The sequence below is a fragment of the Polistes fuscatus genome, unplaced genomic scaffold (genome assembly GCF_010416935.1).
Source record: "Polistes fuscatus isolate 324 unplaced genomic scaffold, CU_Pfus_HIC Scaffold1, whole genome shotgun sequence".
Lineage (NCBI taxonomy): Eukaryota > Metazoa > Arthropoda > Insecta > Hymenoptera > Vespidae > Polistes > Polistes fuscatus.
This window is the reverse complement of record NW_025112997.1, coordinates 17,194,752-17,215,041: the sequence shown is the minus strand read 5'-3', so window position 1 is coordinate 17,215,041 and position 20,290 is coordinate 17,194,752. Positions and strand designations below refer to the sequence as shown.

Below are 20,290 nucleotides of genomic sequence, written 5' to 3'. Positions count from 1 at the left end.
AAGAATTTGTAATCGCTGAAAGTAATAACGAATTTACAAGAAGCAACGTAAAGAGATTTGTGTAGATGTGAATTGAGGTATAATAGAGTACGAGGTTGAACCTATAATAGATTTTTTTTTGTCGAAGCATTGTCAAGAAGAAAGAAAGAAAGAAAGAAAGAAAGGAAGGAAGGTAGGAGGGAAGAAAGGAAGGAAGGAAGGAAGGAAGGGAGAGAGAGGAGAGGAAAGAAAGGTTTAGGAGAATAATAAGCGTATCGTCATTGAAGAAAGGAGAAAATAACAAAGGGAAAGGAAGATAAAGGAATAGACGAAAAAAGAAGGTAAGAAGAAAAAGAAGAAGCCAAAGGAAAATAGAGGATAGATAAAAAGATATAGAGAAAAAAAAGAAAGAAAGGAAAAAATAAAGAAGGAGAGAGAGAGAGAGAGAGAGAGAAAGGAAAGATCATTGGTGAAGGGGGCGCCTGTGTAGAGTGGTCGTGCGTCTGCTGCTGGTGTGGTGGTAGTGCGCGCGTTCTAGGCCCCAGTAAAATAATCGGTGAAAGAGTCAAGAATAAGTGTTAAGAAGAAAAGTCAGTCGGCCGGGTTGATAAGGACAAATCGAGGGGCATAATACGGCGATCAGTGAGGTCCGATGTCTAGTGCTGAGGTGGTGGAGAGTTCCGTTGACCCCCCAGCCAAGAAGCCACGCTTTGCTGCCACAACGGGAGGTGCCGACGACTCCAAGACAATCGCAGACATGGCGAAGAACGGCTCGACGTCATCCCGGGCTCCCGCCGAAATCGACGAGAGCCTTTATTCCAGGCAGCTTTACGTCCTCGGACACGATGCCATGCGACGTATGGCAACCTCCGATGTCCTCATTTCCGGATTGGGTGGTCTTGGCGTTGAGGTAGCTAAAAATGTTATCCTTGGCGGTGTCAAATCAGTCACCTTGCACGACTATGCTGTTTGTCAACTATCAGATCTTGGGTCACAATTTTATCTTACCAAAGAAGATATAGGTAAGTAGAATTATTGTAGTTTCTACGCTAACCATTCCTATTAGATTTTGTTAACGTAGAGTGGATGATTTAATTAAGTCATTACAGTTTAAGAGTGAAATCTAAAGTTCTTTTTATCTAACTGTAATTCTCATTTCTAGGTAAAAATCGGGCCGCTGCTTGTTGTCAACGTCTTTCAGAACTTAACAACTATGTACCAACTTCATATCATTGCGGACCTTTAACTGAATCTTTTATCAAGAAATTTAGAGTCGTCGTATTGTCAGAGACTCCGCTTACAGAACAATTGCGTATCTCTCAGATTACTCATGCCAATGATATAGCGCTTATTATTGCCGATACCCGTGGTCTGTTCTCTCAGGTTTTCTGTGATTTTGGTCCATCGTTCACTGTCGTAGACACCAATGGCGAACCACCTGTTAGTGCTATGATCGCTAGCATTTCTAAGGATTCAGAAGGAGTTATTACATGTTTAGATGATACTCGTCATGGCATGGAAGATGGCGATTATGTAACATTCTCAGAAATTCAAGGCATGACTGAGCTTAACGGTTGCGAACCTAAAAAGATCAAAGTACTTGGACCGTATACTTTTAGTATCGGAGATACTTCTACTTATTCTGAGTATATAAGAGGTGGAATCGTAACGCAAGTTAAGGTACCAAAAACATTGAATTTTCTACCGCTGGATGAAGCCTTGAAAAAACCCGAATTCTTAGTAACCGATTATGGAAAATTCGATTATCCCAAACAATTGCATTTAGCATTTAAAGCTTTAGATCGTTATCGAGAAAGCGAAGGAAGATTGCCTAAACCATGGAATGAAGAAGATGCTGATGCATTTGTAGGTATCGCTGAAAATATTAAAAAAGAAACTGAAGATGACATCGAAATTAATACAGATTTATTGAAAACGTTTGCTAAAATCTCTGCCGGTGATTTAAATCCAATGAATGCTACAATAGGTGGTGTCGTAGCTCAAGAAGTAATGAAAGCTTGTACTGGCAAATTCCATCCCATTTATCAATGGTTGTACTTCGATGCAATCGAATGTCTGCCTAAGGAAGAACCTAAGGAAAATGATTGTAATCCACTTGGTACTCGTTATGATCGGCAAATAGCTGTTTTTGGAAGGCCATTCCAATCCAAGATCGGTAGTCTAAAATATTTTGTTGTTGGAGCAGGTGCTATTGGTTGTGAGCTATTGAAGAATTTTGCTATGATAGGAGTTGGATCAGAAAATGGTTATGTTACTGTAACAGATATGGATTTGATAGAAAAATCCAATTTAAATAGACAATTTTTGTTCAGACCATCCGACGTTCAAACATCTAAGTCATCTACAGCAGCCAGAGTTATTAAGGGAATGAATCCTGACATGAAAGTTATCGCTCATGAAAATAGAGTTTGTGCTGAAACTGAAAAAATATACAATGATGATTTCTTCGAAGATCTCGATGGAGTTGCTAATGCTTTAGATAATGTTAATGCACGCATTTATATGGATCGTCGATGTGTGTATTATCGTAAATCTTTACTAGAATCTGGTACCTTAGGTACAAAGGGTAATACTCAAGTGGTTGTCCCATTTTTAACCGAATCATATAGTTCTTCGCAAGATCCACCAGAAAAAAGTATACCAATTTGTACTTTAAAGAATTTTCCTAATGCAATAGAACATACCCTACAGTGGGCTAGAGATTATTTCGAAGGTTTATTCAGACAAGCTGCAGAAAATGCAGCTCAATATATTTCAGATCCTCAATTTATAGAGAGAACCTTAAAACTGCCTGGTACGCAACCGTTAGAAGTACTAGAATCCGTTAAAACTGCATTGGTTGATGAAAGACCTAAAATATTTGCTGATTGTGTCGCATGGGCTCGTTGTCATTGGCAAGAGCAATATAGTAATCAAATCAGACAATTACTATTTAATTTTCCACCTGATCAAGTAACATCCAGTGGACAATTGTTTTGGTCTGGACCAAAACGTTGTCCCGATCCATTAGTCTTTGATGTTAACAATACTTTGCATATGGATTATATCATCGCTGCTGCTAATTTAAAGGCAAAGGTCTATGGAATTAAAACTAATCGGGATCATGAAGAAATTACTAAAATAGTTTCCACTGTTCAAGTACCAGAATTTACTCCAAAGTCAGGCGTTAAAATAGCTGAGACAGATACTCAGGTTCAAGTATCTAATGGAATGGGTCAAGTATCAAGTGGAAATCTCGATCACGAAAGGCTAAGTCAGTTGCAAGAAGAATTACCAAAAGTTAGTGAACTTAACGGATTGGTAATACATCCTCAAGATTTTGAAAAAGATGACGATTCAAATTTCCATATAGACTTTATAGTAGCTGCGTCTAATTTACGTGCTACTAATTACAAAATTGCACCTGCGGATAGGCATAAGAGTAAGCTCATAGCTGGAAAGATTATTCCAGCTATAGCCACCACTACATCCGTAGTAGCTGGATTGGTGTGTCTAGAGTTATACAAATTAACCCGAGGTGTTAGAGACTTATCAGTTTATAAAAATGGTTTTGTTAATCTGGCCTTACCATTCTTTGGATTCTCTGAACCAATTTCGGCACCTAAATTAAAATATTACGACACGGAATGGACATTATGGGATCGTTTCGAAGTTAAGGGAGAACTAACGCTAAAAGAATTTTTAAATTACTTCAAAAAGAATCACAACCTCGAAGTAACCATGCTATCCCAAGGAGTATGTATGTTGTATTCGTTCTTTATGCCAAGACCAAAATGCGAAGAGCGTATGGGCCTACTTATGTCCGAGGTTGTGAAAAAAGTATCGAAGAAAAAATTGGAACCGCATGTAAAAGCATTGGTATTTGAACTCTGCTGTAACGATGCAGAAGGAAACGATGTCGAAGTCCCATATGTACGTTATACCTTAGCCTGACTCCCTTTGAACATTTATCAGTAAAACAGAAAAAAGAAAACATAATGTCTACTTAATTGACTTAGCCTTAGTGATTTTTACAAATTTCTATTTTACAATGCAGATACTGGAGGTAATTGATTTTTGTCTTTGTATAAGGTTGTAAGGTTCTTCATAAAATAAGAATACAAGTTTATTTCTTTTGTCAGCGCTTATTGGTAGCATTTTCAGTGCTTGAATGTATCTTACTTAGACGATCCCCTCCTTTGATAAAATTACAACTGGTTTAAACCAACAAAATTATAAATTTGGAGATCGTGCTTTTTATTGTTATATTTTTCTACTATTTTGCTACAATTTCATTCTAAAACTTTTCACTCTATTCATTCGTATTACTCCTTTGTGTAATTGGATATATTTGTATACGTTTACATTTAAGTTTTAAATATTATATTATCTCGCAAAGGACAACGTTACAGTAAACTCAACAAAAATACACAAATAAATAAGTGAATAAATAAATAAAACTAGAAGCATTTACAATCTCATATATAAAAAAAAAAAACCCCCCAAAAAAACCATTCAATGCGAGTTACATAAGTGAATATAATAATAAATATGTGTTAATATTATATGTGAGCTTGCAATTTGCCATGAAGTTTATGTGAGGTAATATTTTTCATGATTAATATTAATAATAATAATAATAATAATAATAATAATAATAATAATAAAAGTAATAATAATAATAATGTGAAACTGAAAGAATGTCTAGATATATTATCAAATTTATAGAAAAGATGATTGTGTGAAACAAATGGTCATCGTGGCTTTAAATGAAATAATATTTAAAAAAGAAAATAATTGTTAGATTCCAAATAAAAAAAAAAGATAGAAAAACAAAAAAGCAAAAGAAGGGTATCATCGTGGTAAGAACATTCTTATTATCTGACTTTACTATTTTATATATAACAATAAATTGTAAATTATTATGCAATATATTCTTAGAGAGTGAGAGAAAGAGAGAAAGAGAGATATGTCACAATTGCAATTAAATACAATTAATAGATGTGAACGAAAAAAAAAAAAAATAGAAAAAGAAAGAAAGAAAAAAAAATCAGTGTAGAATAGCAAACATTAAAAATATATCTTGCCTCTTTCTTATTTTGTTTTCTGTTTACCGATTATAATTATGTAATATGCACATATACGTACACAAAAGAAAATGTGCTTATATTTTTAATTTAGTTTTCCGTTTTTTGAAGTTATACTTCTTTTTTTTTTCACGCTTTTATATTTTTAACATAAAATCAGGTTAGATATTAAAAATAATTTACAGATCGAATATAATAATAGAAACAGTTTTTTAGTTTTGTCATAATATACGATTATTATGTTTAACGATGGACTATTTAATTTTTGAACGAAGCTGCATGTGATTGAGAAAAGAAAAAAAATGAAAAAAAAAATATATAATAATAAAGAAAAAAAAAAATACTACACGAGCATTTGAGAAAGCCTTTAAAAAGGAGAAAAAAATAAAAAACAAAAAGAAGAAAAAGAAATTAATTACGTGTCTCACCGAGGATGTCAAGAAAAGGAAGATATTTTAATTTTAGAAGAATCCAGATATTTATTGTATTATTTTAACAATAAGTCGTAAATAGATGTGTTTGGATTTCAAAAAACATAGAAAATATAATAATGAAATAAAAATTGGACATTTGTGTTTATTTATTTAAACAATTGTTTCTAAACTGTCGTTTTTTTTTTTTTTTTTTTTTAATTTTAATGAGAGATGTTTGTTAATCGTTCGAGTAAAAAATTTAAAAAATAAAGATGATGCTACTTATTTATATAATATAATTTTTCCTATAAGATTGTTTTTATTTATTTTATCAAGGCCATGTAATTTATATTCTACTCATATATATCTGTGCAACTTATACATATCTTATAGCAATAAGAATAATTGAACATCGTATGAGAAACAGTACACTACGTATCTCTACACGTGCATTCCTCTAAAATATAAATGTTATTAGGAAAAAATAATAAGAGAAAAAGAGAGTGCCATTAAAAAAAACTTATTCAAAATACGTAAAGAAAAGTGTTGTACAAAACAAAATTTATTTATTAATTAAATATTTATTTATTTATTAGAGGTAACGAAATTTTTATATATAAAATAAGAAATTTTATTAATTATTGCAACATGGTAAGCTTGAATGACATTTGGAATTACATTTTATCACATTTTTCACGCAAAGACATTTCATAGTTCGGCAATTTCCTTTACACGTACATTTGACGAATTCTTGGCTGCTTCCACTGAACTGATCAATTGCAACTGACTGAAGAGAAATTTCATGGTTAGGAATATCTTCAATTCTAAGCAAGTTCTTAGTGCATAAAGTGAATTGTGATCTCGCATATTCTTCTTTTAAAATTCCTTTAGAAGTTCCAAGTCGGTAGAAACCATTCTCTGTAACATTCATAACAACTGCCAATATATCGCACGAATCACTTCGCTCACCCTTGTCGTCGTCAGGAATAGGAACTTGCACATTAGTTCCCAAAGAAACAGTGGGAAATTCATTTTCGGAATTCCTTTTCCTTTTTTTTGCTTCTATTTCCAGTTTGATTTTAAAATTTATTTTATCTTCAATAGAATTTTCGTTATCTTTACTAGTATGGCCACAGAAGTTAGAAATATCTTGACGACACTTTCTGCATACAAGTGTATCATTCGTTTCATTTAAACACACGCAACAGGTATCTAAAACGGTAATATCTTCAGTAGGCATGTCTTCATAATGTTGGCTTAATTCATTATCGACAATAATCTTATCCAGGTTTTTTAAAACAGGCTCTTTTTCTGGCGTAATCTGATTAGTTTCACCTTTTTCCATTGTTTCGACGCTTTCTATTATTTTTTCTAGCTCCTCCTCTGTATTTATGTCTTTTAAAACATCTTCTGATAGAGAAGACGTTGTAAGCCCTACTTACATTCACAGCCAAAAAGAGCTTCATATGGTGTTTTTTTGATTCCAAAATGATAAGTACTATTTTTCATAAATTGAACGAAACGGAGTCCTTCACTCCAGTGGCTAGAGTTGTTGTCCTGCATCCAAATACTGAGCATATTTTCGATATCTTGTCTCATTTTTTTGGCTATCCTTTGACTATCCTGGTTTTGTGAATGGCGAAGCTTCCCATGGACGATATTTAGTGCTGGCCAAAGCTTCTTCAAACTGGTTACCACATTATTGGCAAATTCTCTACCATTGTCAGACTGTAATATCGATGGTGCTCCAAGCAATGAGAATATCTCCACCAGGTTATTGGCTACTTCCTCAGCTTTTTCTGACGTTAGAGACTTAAGAATCACAAATTGTGTGAGATGATCTTGGTACACCATAATAAATTTGTATTCTCTATCTGGCTGAGACTGAAAGTCAATAAGATCTACCTGACAACGGGAATTAAACTCGGACATAATCATAGGTTTCAAAACAATGCCTTTTTTAATACCTTTCTTTTTTTTCTGACAAGGTTCACAAAGGTGGATATACAGTTCAAGATCGTGACGTGTAATGTTTTTGTATTTGGTTGAAAGTTCTTTCGACATTTTATCACGTCCTCCATGTCCAGTAGCTAAATGAGCTTCATGAAGTATGTGAAATAATTCTGAATCCGTGATGTAATACTGTATAGTATTGACACCTTCTTTAAGAGGATAAATGAGTTTACTTTTCTTTCCTATGATTATCACATCATAGCGTTTCAGCAACTTATAGTCCCTTGATTCCTTCTTAGTAGTCGTTTTGGCATTTTGTACATCATTTATTAACTTTTGATAAGAAGTTTCGGTTAAGAAAAAGCTGTTTCTTGCAGCATTAACTCGCATTTTGGAGACTTCGTCGTCGAATCGTTGTTTCATTTCTATAGGCCATGATTTATTCCTCAATATTACAGCTTGCTTCTCCATTTTCATGTAGCTCAGTAAATAACTAATTTTTTTTTAACAAATTTAACATCTTAAATGCTACACGAGTTTTTGTGCACGGGTTTTTGAAACTGTGCGTGCTGCTATATTATACGCATTTCTATAAATTGAAACTTAATACCAGTGTGTTATTATATAGGACCCACTGTTACTTATCGTAGTAGAAGATTACTACATTTAGATGGATACTCCCCATGGAAAATATGCATCTTTCGTTCCTTATTATAATGAAAGATAAGCACGTTTAGAACGAATGTTTCATATCTGTATTCTGTTGAAAATCATTCGAAACGAATCAGAGATGCATTTCTTACTTTGCTGGTTTCTCATTTGTCATTCTGCACAAGTCCTAGGAAATGTGAGAAATATGAATACAATTCCTACAATGCCGGCTAGTTTTAGGTATTGCCAATAATCCCTAGGCATTCTGAAGAATGTCGGATTTCCTACTTTGTCGGTAACATATACAAACGAGATAAATTAATTTAAACAAAATAATTAATGATGATTGAAAACTGATCGTTATGGGATAAATTTGTATTAATCCCATAACGATCACCAATTATAAAACATTTATAGGAATGTTCTCTCTTTTATTTGTCCAAATTTCTTTTTTATCGTTAAATTTATTTATATTTGACTTATTCTATATTTTTTTGTAAGGAGACATTGTTTCATCATTTATTCATCAAATTCTTATACATCATCGATATTACAAGGTGTACTACAAATAAGATTATAAAAAAGATAACATAAAAGTATAAATAATACTTGCCACTAGAGTACGTCATGGTGCAACGGTGGTAAGCGTGACATTTAGGTTAGTATTTGAGTTGTTGTGTAATTCTAATCTTCAAATAAAAAGTGTATACAATAAAAATTGTACTAATATGAATCTCGTTTAAAATCATTATGTTTGGTATATTTATGTAAGCATATAATAATAATAATAATAATTAAAAAATGAAGGGGATTAGTAAATTACTTTATGTCTCATCAAAACAATGTTTGAGGAATTACATAAGACAATCTAAGATTGTCAAGACTCAAAACATTTATACTTGTCGTACATTGAGTACTACAATATCTGATATCAATAATTGTAGTGATAATATTAAAGAAAGTAGAAAATATTTGCCCAAAGATGGGTTATCCTTTCGTGATTTTTTAACAAAAAGTGATGGAAATAGTGACAGTGTTTCCAATGTTCCTATTATTGAAAATGTTCCATACATTGAGAATATTCATGGTGAAAATCAAAAAGGTAAATGCAAATAAAATTTATCTTCATACGTAAGACTTTTTCTATATAAAAATATTTGTATCATTTCGACTCGTCTTTCAGTCTATTTTGAAGTTCACGGTTGTGCGATGAATGTTAACGATACAGAGGTAATATGGTCAATATTAAAAAATCATGGGTATCAACTCGCTAATGATGTAAACAATGCAAATATCGTTTTAATAGTTACGTGTGCTATCAGAGATGGTGCGGAGCAAAAAATATGGAACAAGTTGTTTCATTTATGTCATCTGAAAAAGAAACGTAAAGGAAAGGCTCCTTTGAAAATTGGATTATTAGGTAGGTAAGGCCAACCAACAATTATAAAAGTATCATGATTTTGTATTTTCATTTTATTATTCAATAGGATGTATGGCTGAACGTTTAAAACATAAAATATTAGAAAAAGAAAAATTAGTAGATGTGATCGCTGGTCCGGACAGCTATAAGGATTTACCCAGACTTCTGGCACAAACCGATAAAGAAACTGCTATTAATGTTTTGTTATCACTTGATGAGACTTACGCAGATATTTTACCTGTTAGACTTCATTCTAATTCTGTCAGCGCATTTGTGTAACGTATCTAAAATGTTAAACTTAAATTACTCTATCCGTTCGTTAAATATGATTTATATTTTATATTATCTTATTATTATTCGTAGTTCCATAATGCGAGGATGTGACAACATGTGCACTTATTGTATAGTACCGTTTACGAGGGGAAGGGAAAGATCAAGACCAATCGATAGCATTGTTAATGAAATACAACATTTATCGGATGAAGGGGTAAAGGAAGTTATTCTTTTAGGACAAAATGTAAATAGTTATAGAGATTTATCTCAATCAGATTTTTATACGCCATCAAGTTCCGAGACTAATTTAGCTAAAGGATTTAAAACTGTATATAAAATTAAAAAAGGTGGATTGAGGTTCAGCGATTTGTTAGACAAGGTATCGCAGATCAATCCTGAATTGAGGATAAGGTAAATTATTTTATGAAAGATATTTTCTTTTATAATAAAACAATGGAAGAGGAATAAAATTAACTTTTTATAGATTTACATCACCACATCCAAAAGATTTTCCAGACGAGGTACTCGAATTGATAGCTGAAAGGCCTAATATTTCTAGGCAATTACATTTACCCGCTCAAAGTGGAAATTCTGCCGTATTGGAAAGAATGAGACGTGGATATACGAGAGAAGCATACATAGATCTTGTACATCATGTACGCGACATTCTCCCAGATGTTGCTTTATCTAGCGATTTTATAGTTGGTTTTTGCGGGGAGACCGAAAAAGAATTTCAAGATACTTTGTCGTTGATTGAATTAGTCAAATATAACACTGCCTTTCTATTTTCGTACAGCATGAGAGAGGTAATCTATCAATGAATCAAGATATACTTGTTCATAAATATTCGTTCGAACATATAAATATTGTTGTATGAGTATAGAAAACAACAGCGCATCGTCGATACAAAGATGATGTTGAAGAAAGCGTTAAAGCGGATAGACTTTGTAGAATAATAGAAGTGCACAAGAAAGAAGCAGAAATGTTAAATAATACGTATATTGGTCAAAAACAGCTTGTACTCGTGGAAGGTGTAAGTTTATATTTTTTTCTTCTTCTCTTCTCTTTAAAGGTTATGTTACGTATAATAATAAAAATGATTTATTACATTGATAAGACATGTATGTACATTTATTTTTGGTAGGTGAGCAGGAAGTGCGATGAGAAACTTCAAGGAAGGAATAGTAAAAATCTAAGAGTTTTACTTCCTCGTGCTACAATACCTATCGGTGAACATTCAACTATTACAAAACAAATAGAAGCTGGCGATTATGTAGTGGTAAAAATTATCAAATCTAATTATTTGACGCTAATGGGAGATCCTCTTTATCACTCCACCATCTCTGACTTTGCTTCTAATGCTGAAATAATGAAACATCAGTGTACTCTTTAAATGTGTTGACAATAAACACATTGTATCAATTCAATTATTAGGAGCATTCAAAAATACAACGACATCGTATCAAATTAGATAATAAATTTCTATTACATTACAATAGTCTAACAAATAAATCGAAGACAACTTGTACATAGTATGACACACATATGCACATGTTAGCGCAATAAATATTATTATTTATTTATGTAGATTTTTCTGATGCATGGCAACGAACAATGAATATTACATTTCTACCATACACGATCGAAGATTATTTTATAATTATATCTAGTGAGTATGACGATCGAAAACACTTATATTTGTACTCAAATTACAAACAGCTAAAACGTTTCGATTTCTCGCTTTTTTATAATATAATATTTATATCAAAATATGAACACACAGGTATACATATAATATATATATATAATAATAATAATATTAATAATAAAGAAATCGTTTATAATCGGTGTTATACTACAATATCAGCACGTTATTGAGCAACGTGTAAAAAAATAATGAAAGGTACGTGAACAAGTCTATAAAAAGAAACAGAACGTAGCGTATAATTAAACTTTCGCTAATGACAGTTCACAAAATTACGAGCGAGCTCGATCTTGCGTCATCTTTGGAAATTCCACGTTCACATTTGATAAGTCTTAAAACGAAAAATTGAAAAAAAAAAGAAAAAAAAAAGAAGAAAATAAAAAGTTAAACGAGACTCGCCGTTCCTATATTAATGACAACATTGTCTGCGCCTCTTTCATATACGGTCAAGTCATGTCCTCTTGGTTGTTCCAATAAAGCAGCCAACTGTTCTCCACTTGGGAATGTTCCTCCTTGCGAAGGTGGTAGAATAACATCGCATTCTAATTGTCCTATATTATAAAAAATTTCAATGGTCTACCATATATATAATACGTTTCGTAAACATAGTACTATAAGTTCTATGTTTGTAAATTTAGTTGGAAGTTACCTGAGAGAGAAGGCGAAGCACCTTTACTCGAACCGTACATACGCGTACTATATCCAGAATCATTGTGAGCATCGTGTAAGAGTGGAGTAGGACTATACACGGCACTACGCGATCTGTAAGGCATCCTTGCGATGCTGTCGTAATGAACATCTTCTTGTATAACTCCTTTGTTCGAAACATTTCCTTTAAGGGCTTCTGGTTGCTCCATGTCATCCTCTCCTTCGCTACTTTCACTGTTGTTACCTGCGTTCGTAACAATGAGATATCATTTCTCTGTTTAATGTTTGTTCAGGACGTGGAAGGAACATACTGTCGATGATAAATATCGAATAAACGGATTGATAATTTGTAGTGAATATTTAAGTATACCTTCACCTTCACCGTGCCAGGTGTTCCCTACACCACCCTGCGGTTGAATTCTTTTGTTTTGAGAACACTGACTATGTTCTGGGCTGGTAGGTTCGCTACTACCAGAACGTTGTCCACGCCAGCCATTATGCATACCCGGTACTTGTTGAAATCTTTTGATCATCTCGTGAACGCTACGACGACTCGGCGAAGATCTCCATTCGCCTGAATTTTCTTCGCCATTTTTACGAACCGTGTTATTCTCTTCCTGGCTAATATTCGCACTTTGTTCCTGCGATAATGACGCCTGGGAGAGAAGAAGTAAATGATTTTCAAGTAGAGAGAAATCAGTATAGAATTTAATAGATAATCTGAAGTAGAAAGTGTATCATCATCAAAGTTACCCGTTGTCGACGAGTCTGTTGTCTGGAACCCATAGACGGTGAAGAAGCTGCACCAAGCGGTGAGCTACGATCTGCCTGATAACACCGTCGAAAGTCTCGTTCAATCTTGCTGGAACGTCAAGAACTCTCAATGTCGACCTTGCCATACCAGATCCCGAAGGAAGATCCTTCATCGATTTGCTCAGTCTAGGAATAGCAGGAATATCTAGATCATCGAGACTACCACGATAAACAGGAGTCTCTCCAGGTATTTCAAAGCTTCTATCCTGTGGTCTGTCATCGAGCAAATCTTCGAGAGATCTAGCACGAGTAGGAGGAATTTGATCATCGACGACGTTAGACGTTCTCGCTGGTCTCTCGCTGTGTCTACCTCTTCCGCCGCGTGACAATCTCTGCTGAAGATGTTGATGTCTTTCATCGCAACGTGCTCTTTCGGCTGCCACGCAACGAGTAAGCTCAGAAATCTGTCCGCGAGTTCTTCTCTCAAGATTAGCCACTTTCAAATCCAATCTTTCATGAGCTTGATCTATATGAGCTTTTAATTCTGCTTTATCTCGTTCTAATTTAGCTTCCATATGCCTGAAGAAGGGTGCACAATAACAAGTATAGCCTACACCAACCGGACCCTTTCTTATATTACCAGCCAAGTCCAAATAATATTGTTCACCCCTTCCTAAAGGATCAGGTGGCAAAGAATCTAATCTTGGTTGTGGAAAAGCGTCCGGATCCGGGTAATAATGGCAACCATAAGGCGACCATTGTCTTCCCATCACAGCTTTCTCGAAATGTACTCTATGAGTTTTTCCACCACTACCTGAACTACCACCCTTGTGTTTCTTCTTGTCCTTTTTAATTGTACAACCATCCCTACTACCACTCGTACCGCTACCAGTTTTCTCCCGTTTCTTCTCGTTTCTATCGCACTTAGTTGGTGCAACAGTACCACCACCTATACCACCACCACTACCAACACCACCAACACTACTACTAACATTAGCACCGTCGACCTTGTCGTTGTTACACGATTCCTCGTCGCGACTCTTGCTACGGGCTCTACTCTTGCTCCTTGCTTTACCGATTATCTCGAGTATCTCTGTCAGGTTTTTGCGACGAGCTATATCCTTCGCCGTTTCGCCCTGCTTGTTTCTCAACGTCCTGTCGCAACCGGCTTCGAGAAGTATCCTCGTCAATTTTCTACGTCCCATAGCTGCTGCGATGTGAAGTGCCGTGTCACCGTTCTGTGTTCGTTTAACAAAAGAAAATATACATTAATATGTATCAAGAATTAAATATACCTTCTTTATTGACACATTCAAAACCGCACACACTGATCATTACAAGTTGAATTATTATTAACTCGTTGTCGATTGATTTTATATTTTCATTTCTTTTTACACACGATTATTATATATATAATAATTTATTTATTAAATTATTATTTTTAATTGTGTAAAATATATAATATATTTTTGTTAAAGAAAAATCATTTTGTAGGTTTTTAATGTTAATTCGAAAGATTTTTATTATATCGTTCGTATCTGCCGAAAATATTTTTTTTTTTACATTCATTAGATATTAATTTACTTTAATCAAATTTTGCTATTATCTATATTGCTATAAATCGTAATTTAAGTTTATTTTATAAGTTGTATTGTTATTTTAAATTCAATTGAAAGTGTTAATATAAAACTTACTTTATTTTGTTCAGAGACTCTGCAAAGTGCTGAAATTAAGATACGCGTAACACCTGCGTGACCATATCGTGCGGATGTATGAAGTGGGGTGTCTCCGTACTGAAAATAAAACAAAACAAAATTATATACATATATATATATATGCATACACGCAGATATATATGAAAATAGAATAAAATTAAAATTATCCAGATATTATATATATACCGAAGGAAGATAGTTGCTTGAGTCGTTAAACCGGATGGGCCCAAGCTCATATGAATGTTCGCTACAACTTAATGATCAAGATGAACGAATCTAATAAATGATTAATCGAGTATACGATTATACGAAAATTAATGACGATAGAAGAAGACGTATGAAAACGGGAAAAATAATTTATTCGAATTATCTTCATTCCAATGTTATCGAGAAAACTTGGTAAAGTTAATTAATAACCTGTTGTAAGAACGCATTTAGAGATCTAACAATATTTTTTCAGAAATAAAATCTATAAATAATTCTTTAATTTCTCTATCAATTATTAACAAGAATAATAATAATAATCTTAGAAAATAAATATTAATGAAAAATAAAATTGTCAAAATGAATCTAGTTTAACAAAAAAAAACAAAAAAATAAAAAAATTAAAATATCGATGCAAGCTAATACTTGGGTTGCATAGAAAAAACATTTCGCATAATATATTTAATTATAAAAAAAAATGAAAAAAGAAAGTATAATTTAAAAAATAAGAACGGATTGTATAACTAATACATTTGGTGATAAATAATAATAGTAATAATAATAATAATTTTGCTGAATAAGTTACATTGTTCTGAAGATCGGGATTGCATCCAGCAAGAAGTAGTTCTCGACAGCTTTGGTTATGGCCATTTTGACAAGCGAGGTGAAGCGGCGCAAATCCAGCTAGATTCCTCGCGTGCAAAGGTGCGCGTTGAGTCCCGAGGGCTTTTGCCAAAGCAGCAACAGTTCTGCTGTATCCTCGCCAGGAGGCTTCGTGCAAGGCCGAGTTTCCATGCTGCAAAACGTTGCATGCAAATTTCTCATATATAACATTATACGCGTTCCCCTTCTCACCCCGTCCCCCCGCACTCACCCCCCTAGCTTCACAGCTAACACGAAACATTCTAATCTATGAGTGGATCGATCCCCTCGTCTTGCGTTAATTTTTTTTATTTATTTATTTCTTTTTTATTGACCAACATGGTCGAGACACCTACCCCTTCTTTTTTTTTATCCCGAAGGGGGGTCATCTTTTCTGACCCGGATAGAATTTATTTTTACTTTTTTTGGTATTGTTGCTTTTGTTCGCATCTCGCATGCGTTTAAAGATTAGATTAACAAATGTTTGGATTAATTGGGTAATGGATTTGAAAAATAATTATTTCGAAATTTTTGAATACAATGGAAACTCAAGTATTCGATGTGATCTAATAATATTCGAAAATTATATTATTAGTTATCTATTCGATTATATTATTCGGAAACTTTTTTATAATACATTTAATTATTATAATATTTAATTACTATCATAAATTTCGTGTTGTCAAATTTTAAAGGAAAGTGAAATGCAATTGTACGTAATTACGTCATTAATATTCACTATAAGTGTGCCCTTTTAACAGTCAAAAAGGATTCACTTTAATTTATCTTTTTATTACGACAAATTTCAATCGTGACTATAAAAAAAAAAAAACAAAACAAAACAAAATAAAATAAAACTAGATAGAAATTTCAATAAATTTTATCGATAGGTACGTTAACGATAAAATAAAACTATAAAAAAAAGGATAATAAGCCTTCCTCTCCTGGTTAGAAGTAACTTCGGACGGTGTTAAAAGCGCCAGTAGATTTATGCAAATAATAGATCCCTTCTAACTATTCTAACCTAGGTTGGAAGGATAACAGCAGCAACAAGCTCGTCATAAAATACGGCCACGGTTATATACCCGTACTAAAATCAAGAGTTTCGTTTACGAGTGCGTTGTTATCGATGCTTGAACCTTACACACAAACACACACACAAACATTATCTTTCTCTCTTTCTCATTCTCTTCCTCCCCCTTTTTTTTACTTTCAATGGAGTGGCTTGAGTTTAATCATGTTCCGCGGACGTTATCAGCGTACATCATGGTCATCCATTCAGAGGGTAATTTATCACGGAGTGTCTCCTTCGTAAAACAGCGTCATAGGTTGGTTGGTTTGTACGTTGCGAACCGGTTGCAGGTGAAAACGACCCCGATGCTGCTGGTCGTACGTGTCACCCTGGGGTTAACGATGATTCCTCTCTCTTTCTTTCTCTCTCTTTATTTTTCTCAAGGCAAAGGGAATCAACTGACATGAGAGAGAGAGAGAGAGAGAAACTGAGATTTTCTTTGCTTGAACCATGGCTACCCCGCTAAACGAAAGGATTTTACTATCAAGTATCGTTCAATGTTATTTTAAGGATTATTCAACTCCATTACACACGCTGCTTTTTTCTCATATCTGTTTCTCTATTGGTTTGTTCGTATGTATATATGTATGTATGTATGGGTTGTGTTTGTAGTAAGAAATAACTTTGTAATTAGAAATAACTTCGATTGCTAGTAACCGATCATTTGAGATTACACGAGACACAACACCAATGTTAGTGAAAACGTATCCCCCTCTAATGATATTCCTGACCGTTATCATCCTCACATAGAATTTTCTCATCTTCTTGAGTCATTTATCAAGCGGTGTCTTTGAATAAAACAACGTCGTATAATCGAACACACACACACACAGTCATTTCAGAATATTTTTATATCGTATTTTATTATACTTGCTTATATAAAGAAAACAAAATATTCAAGTTATTGACGATCTTATTTTTCAACGTTATACATAAGATAAAAAATAAAGAAACAATAATGTGAGTTGTTTAGATGTGAAATTCGTATTATCCTGTGGAAAATAATTGATTTATTCGTTTAGTATTATACGGGATTAGTGTTATTTATTGAATCGTACACGTTGATGTAATAAAAGAAATGGGTGTTTTCATGTCTAATAATAATTGGTCGTAAATTTATTGTTATTTAAAATGTTTTTTTAGTATTGGAGTTAATACTCATTAAAGTATATTCGTTTAAAAATGACATATATATTAAACAATTTCGATTTGATATTATATTTGATGAAAATAATCAATTAAAAGTCATCATATTGATCAGGAACGTTAAAACAAAAAACATGTATTATTAGTTTAAACAATTCAATCTATTAATAAAATATTAACAATGTGTTTATTAATAAATTAATTAAGTGTGTGTATATATGTGTACGTGTATATATATATTGAATGACAGTTATTACGAGGTTGTTTTTTTTATAAAAATAATCAACTGTAAATTATGAATAGTTAAGAACGTTAAAAAAAATGTATTGTTAGTTTAAACAATTCAATCTATTAATAAAATACGTTAGAGCATGCGATATAATTAAAATGATTGTTAATTAATCGAAGGAAGTGTGTATTGTTATTTAAAAGCACGGTGTATACGTCCGATGTACTATCCTCTTCGAAATCAAACAATAAACTGACTCGTTTATCCTCTGCGCAAGTACTTTTGTTAAACGTTGTTTACACGACCTTCCGAATAAGGAAATTGTATTTATTACGAATATTATCTTCGTTATACACATGCGCAACGTTTGGAAAGTCGAATAAATAATATCGAATAAAAGAACTTTCACAGAGAACAACGAGTCAGTCTAACGGAAGATTCTGAAGAGGAAGGAACATCTAAAAGGTAAATCTAGATTTTTTGATTACAATATATATTTTTTTCTATTAATTAATAATCAATTAAGGTATGTTACACCTTTATTCACTTTTGTATAAATAAACGTATCTCATAATAATTATTTATTCGACGTATCTCATCATACATATATACATACATACACACATACATACAATAGATAGATACATACACAAATCACACTACTAAACTGGAATTTTCCATAATTTCGTTCGAGTGTCGATCGATTGTGAATTCTATCTGACTTTTTCTTTTTTTATTCTTTCTTCTATGTTCACTTAAAAAATTTGGAAAGTAACTGTTCAAGTTAGCTAATTATTTAACCATAATTAATATTCCTTTTTATCTTTTTTTATTTTTTATAAAACAATCTTGATATATTTTTAAATTTATGTATGTGTTCAAATTCTTATATCAAAAATACTAAATTATATTATATAACTGTTCAAGTTAGTTGATCATTTAACAATAATTAACATTCCTTTTATATCTTTTTTCCTATTTTTTAAAACAATCTTGATATATTTTTAAATTTATGTATGTGTTCAAATTCTTATATCAAAAATACTGAATTGTATTATAACTGTGCAAATTAGTTGATCATTTAACAATAATTATCATCCCTTTTATATCTTTTTTTATTTTTTATAAAACAATCTTGATATATTCTTACTTTTATATTAGCATCCAAATTCTAGTATCAAAAATACTGAATTGTATTATATAACTATTTAAGTTTATCGATCATTTAACAATAATTAATATTCCTTTTATATCTTTTTTTCTATTTTTTATAAAACAATCTAATTTATTCTTACTTTTATATTAACGTTCAAACTCTTATATCAAAGATACTGAATTGTATTATATAACTGTGTGTGTGTTCAAGTTAGTTGATCATTTAACAATAATTAACATCCCTTTTATATCTATTTTTTATTTTTTATAAAACAATCTTGATATATTCTTACTTTTATATTAGCATCCAAATTCTTATATCAAAAATACTGAATTGTATTATATAACTGTTCAAGTTAGTTGATCATTTAACAATAATTAACATCCCTTTTATATCTATTTTTTATTTTTTATAAAACAATCTTGATATATTCTTACTTTTATATTAGCATCCAAATTCTTATATCAAAAATACTGAATTGTATTATATAACTGTTCAAGTTAGTTGATCATTTAACAATAATTATCATCCCTTTTATATCTATTTTTTATTTTTTATAAAACAATCTTGATATATTTCTACTTTAATATTAACGTTCAACTTCTTATATCAAAACTATCGAATCGTATTATATATATATAAACATCAGAAACACTAGAATAAAACGTAAGTACATTGAGTGAAAGATAGAATCAAGGGATAGGAGTAGTTCCTTTAAGCTGTCGATCTTTCACGAAGGGCAAGCAATCCTTCCCTTCGATGGTTAGAGATCGTTTCTAGAGTTTTCATTGACTCTGATATCTCCTGGCACTCGTCACGATCATGGATCTTCCTACTACTCCATGGATAAGAAGGAAAGTCTAATGGAGACGTGAATACTGAAAGAAGGACTTGGTTCAGCTTGGAAATACTTGAAAGGGCCGAGGCCCTTTCTTCTTATCGTGGGCGGCTCCCCGTGTTGTTGGTAGGTAGGTAACGTCCTGTACTACACATCACGAAACGTCTATTCAATTTAGATCAGCCAACCCTTTTTTCTTCAAGGGTTCACTCCTTTTCTTTTTCTTTCTTTTTTTTTTATTTCATTTTTATTTTAGTTCCTCGATACCTATCGACTTAAGAAAAGAGACAAGGGAAAGAAAAAAGGGTAGGAGGAGGAGGGAATAGAAAAAGGGATAGGAAGAGAAGTAAAACACGTAACTCTTGCTAAGAGATACGCCCTTTTCTGTGTACTTGCCAACAGACAT

At 32.5% G+C, this 20,290-nt stretch overlaps 4 protein-coding genes across 4 annotated transcripts; 2 read left to right on the top strand and 2 right to left on the bottom strand.

Moving 5' to 3' along the window:
• The first annotated feature begins 381 nt into the window (after nucleotides 1-381).
• Nucleotides 382-4,791, top strand: LOC122515717 (ubiquitin-like modifier-activating enzyme 1). Its single transcript, XM_043633139.1, has 2 exons — nucleotides 382-1,001; nucleotides 1,142-4,791. The coding sequence occupies exons 1-2, from the start codon at nucleotides 632-634 to the stop codon at nucleotides 3,931-3,933; spliced, it is 3,162 nt and encodes a 1,053-aa protein (XP_043489074.1). The 5' UTR covers nucleotides 382-631; the 3' UTR covers nucleotides 3,934-4,791.
• A 1,322-nt stretch (nucleotides 4,792-6,113) lies between these two features.
• LOC122517220 (KRAB-A domain-containing protein 2-like) lies at nucleotides 6,114-7,903 on the bottom strand. Its single transcript, XM_043635688.1, has 2 exons — nucleotides 6,922-7,903; nucleotides 6,114-6,874 (listed from the first exon to the last, which is right to left on the bottom strand). Exons 1-2 carry the CDS (start codon nucleotides 7,901-7,903, stop codon nucleotides 6,114-6,116), a joined length of 1,743 nt encoding a protein of 580 aa, XP_043491623.1.
• A 621-nt stretch (nucleotides 7,904-8,524) lies between these two features.
• On the top strand, nucleotides 8,525-12,486 carry LOC122514142 (CDK5RAP1-like protein). Its single transcript, XM_043630811.1, has 7 exons — nucleotides 8,525-9,185; nucleotides 9,267-9,503; nucleotides 9,571-9,778; nucleotides 9,867-10,187; nucleotides 10,261-10,582; nucleotides 10,660-10,809; nucleotides 10,921-12,486. The coding sequence occupies exons 1-7, from the start codon at nucleotides 8,885-8,887 to the stop codon at nucleotides 11,167-11,169; spliced, it is 1,788 nt and encodes a 595-aa protein (XP_043486746.1). The 5' UTR covers nucleotides 8,525-8,884; the 3' UTR covers nucleotides 11,170-12,486.
• On the bottom strand, nucleotides 11,866-16,032 carry LOC122514161. Its single transcript, XM_043630827.1, is given in 7 exon segments — nucleotides 11,866-12,032; nucleotides 12,131-12,373; nucleotides 12,536-12,785; nucleotides 12,883-12,956; nucleotides 12,959-14,120; nucleotides 14,577-14,675; nucleotides 15,388-16,032. Coding segments are annotated over 7 exon segments (2,313 nt in total). The 5' UTR covers nucleotides 15,706-16,032.
• Between the last annotated feature and the right edge of the window lie 4,258 nt (nucleotides 16,033-20,290).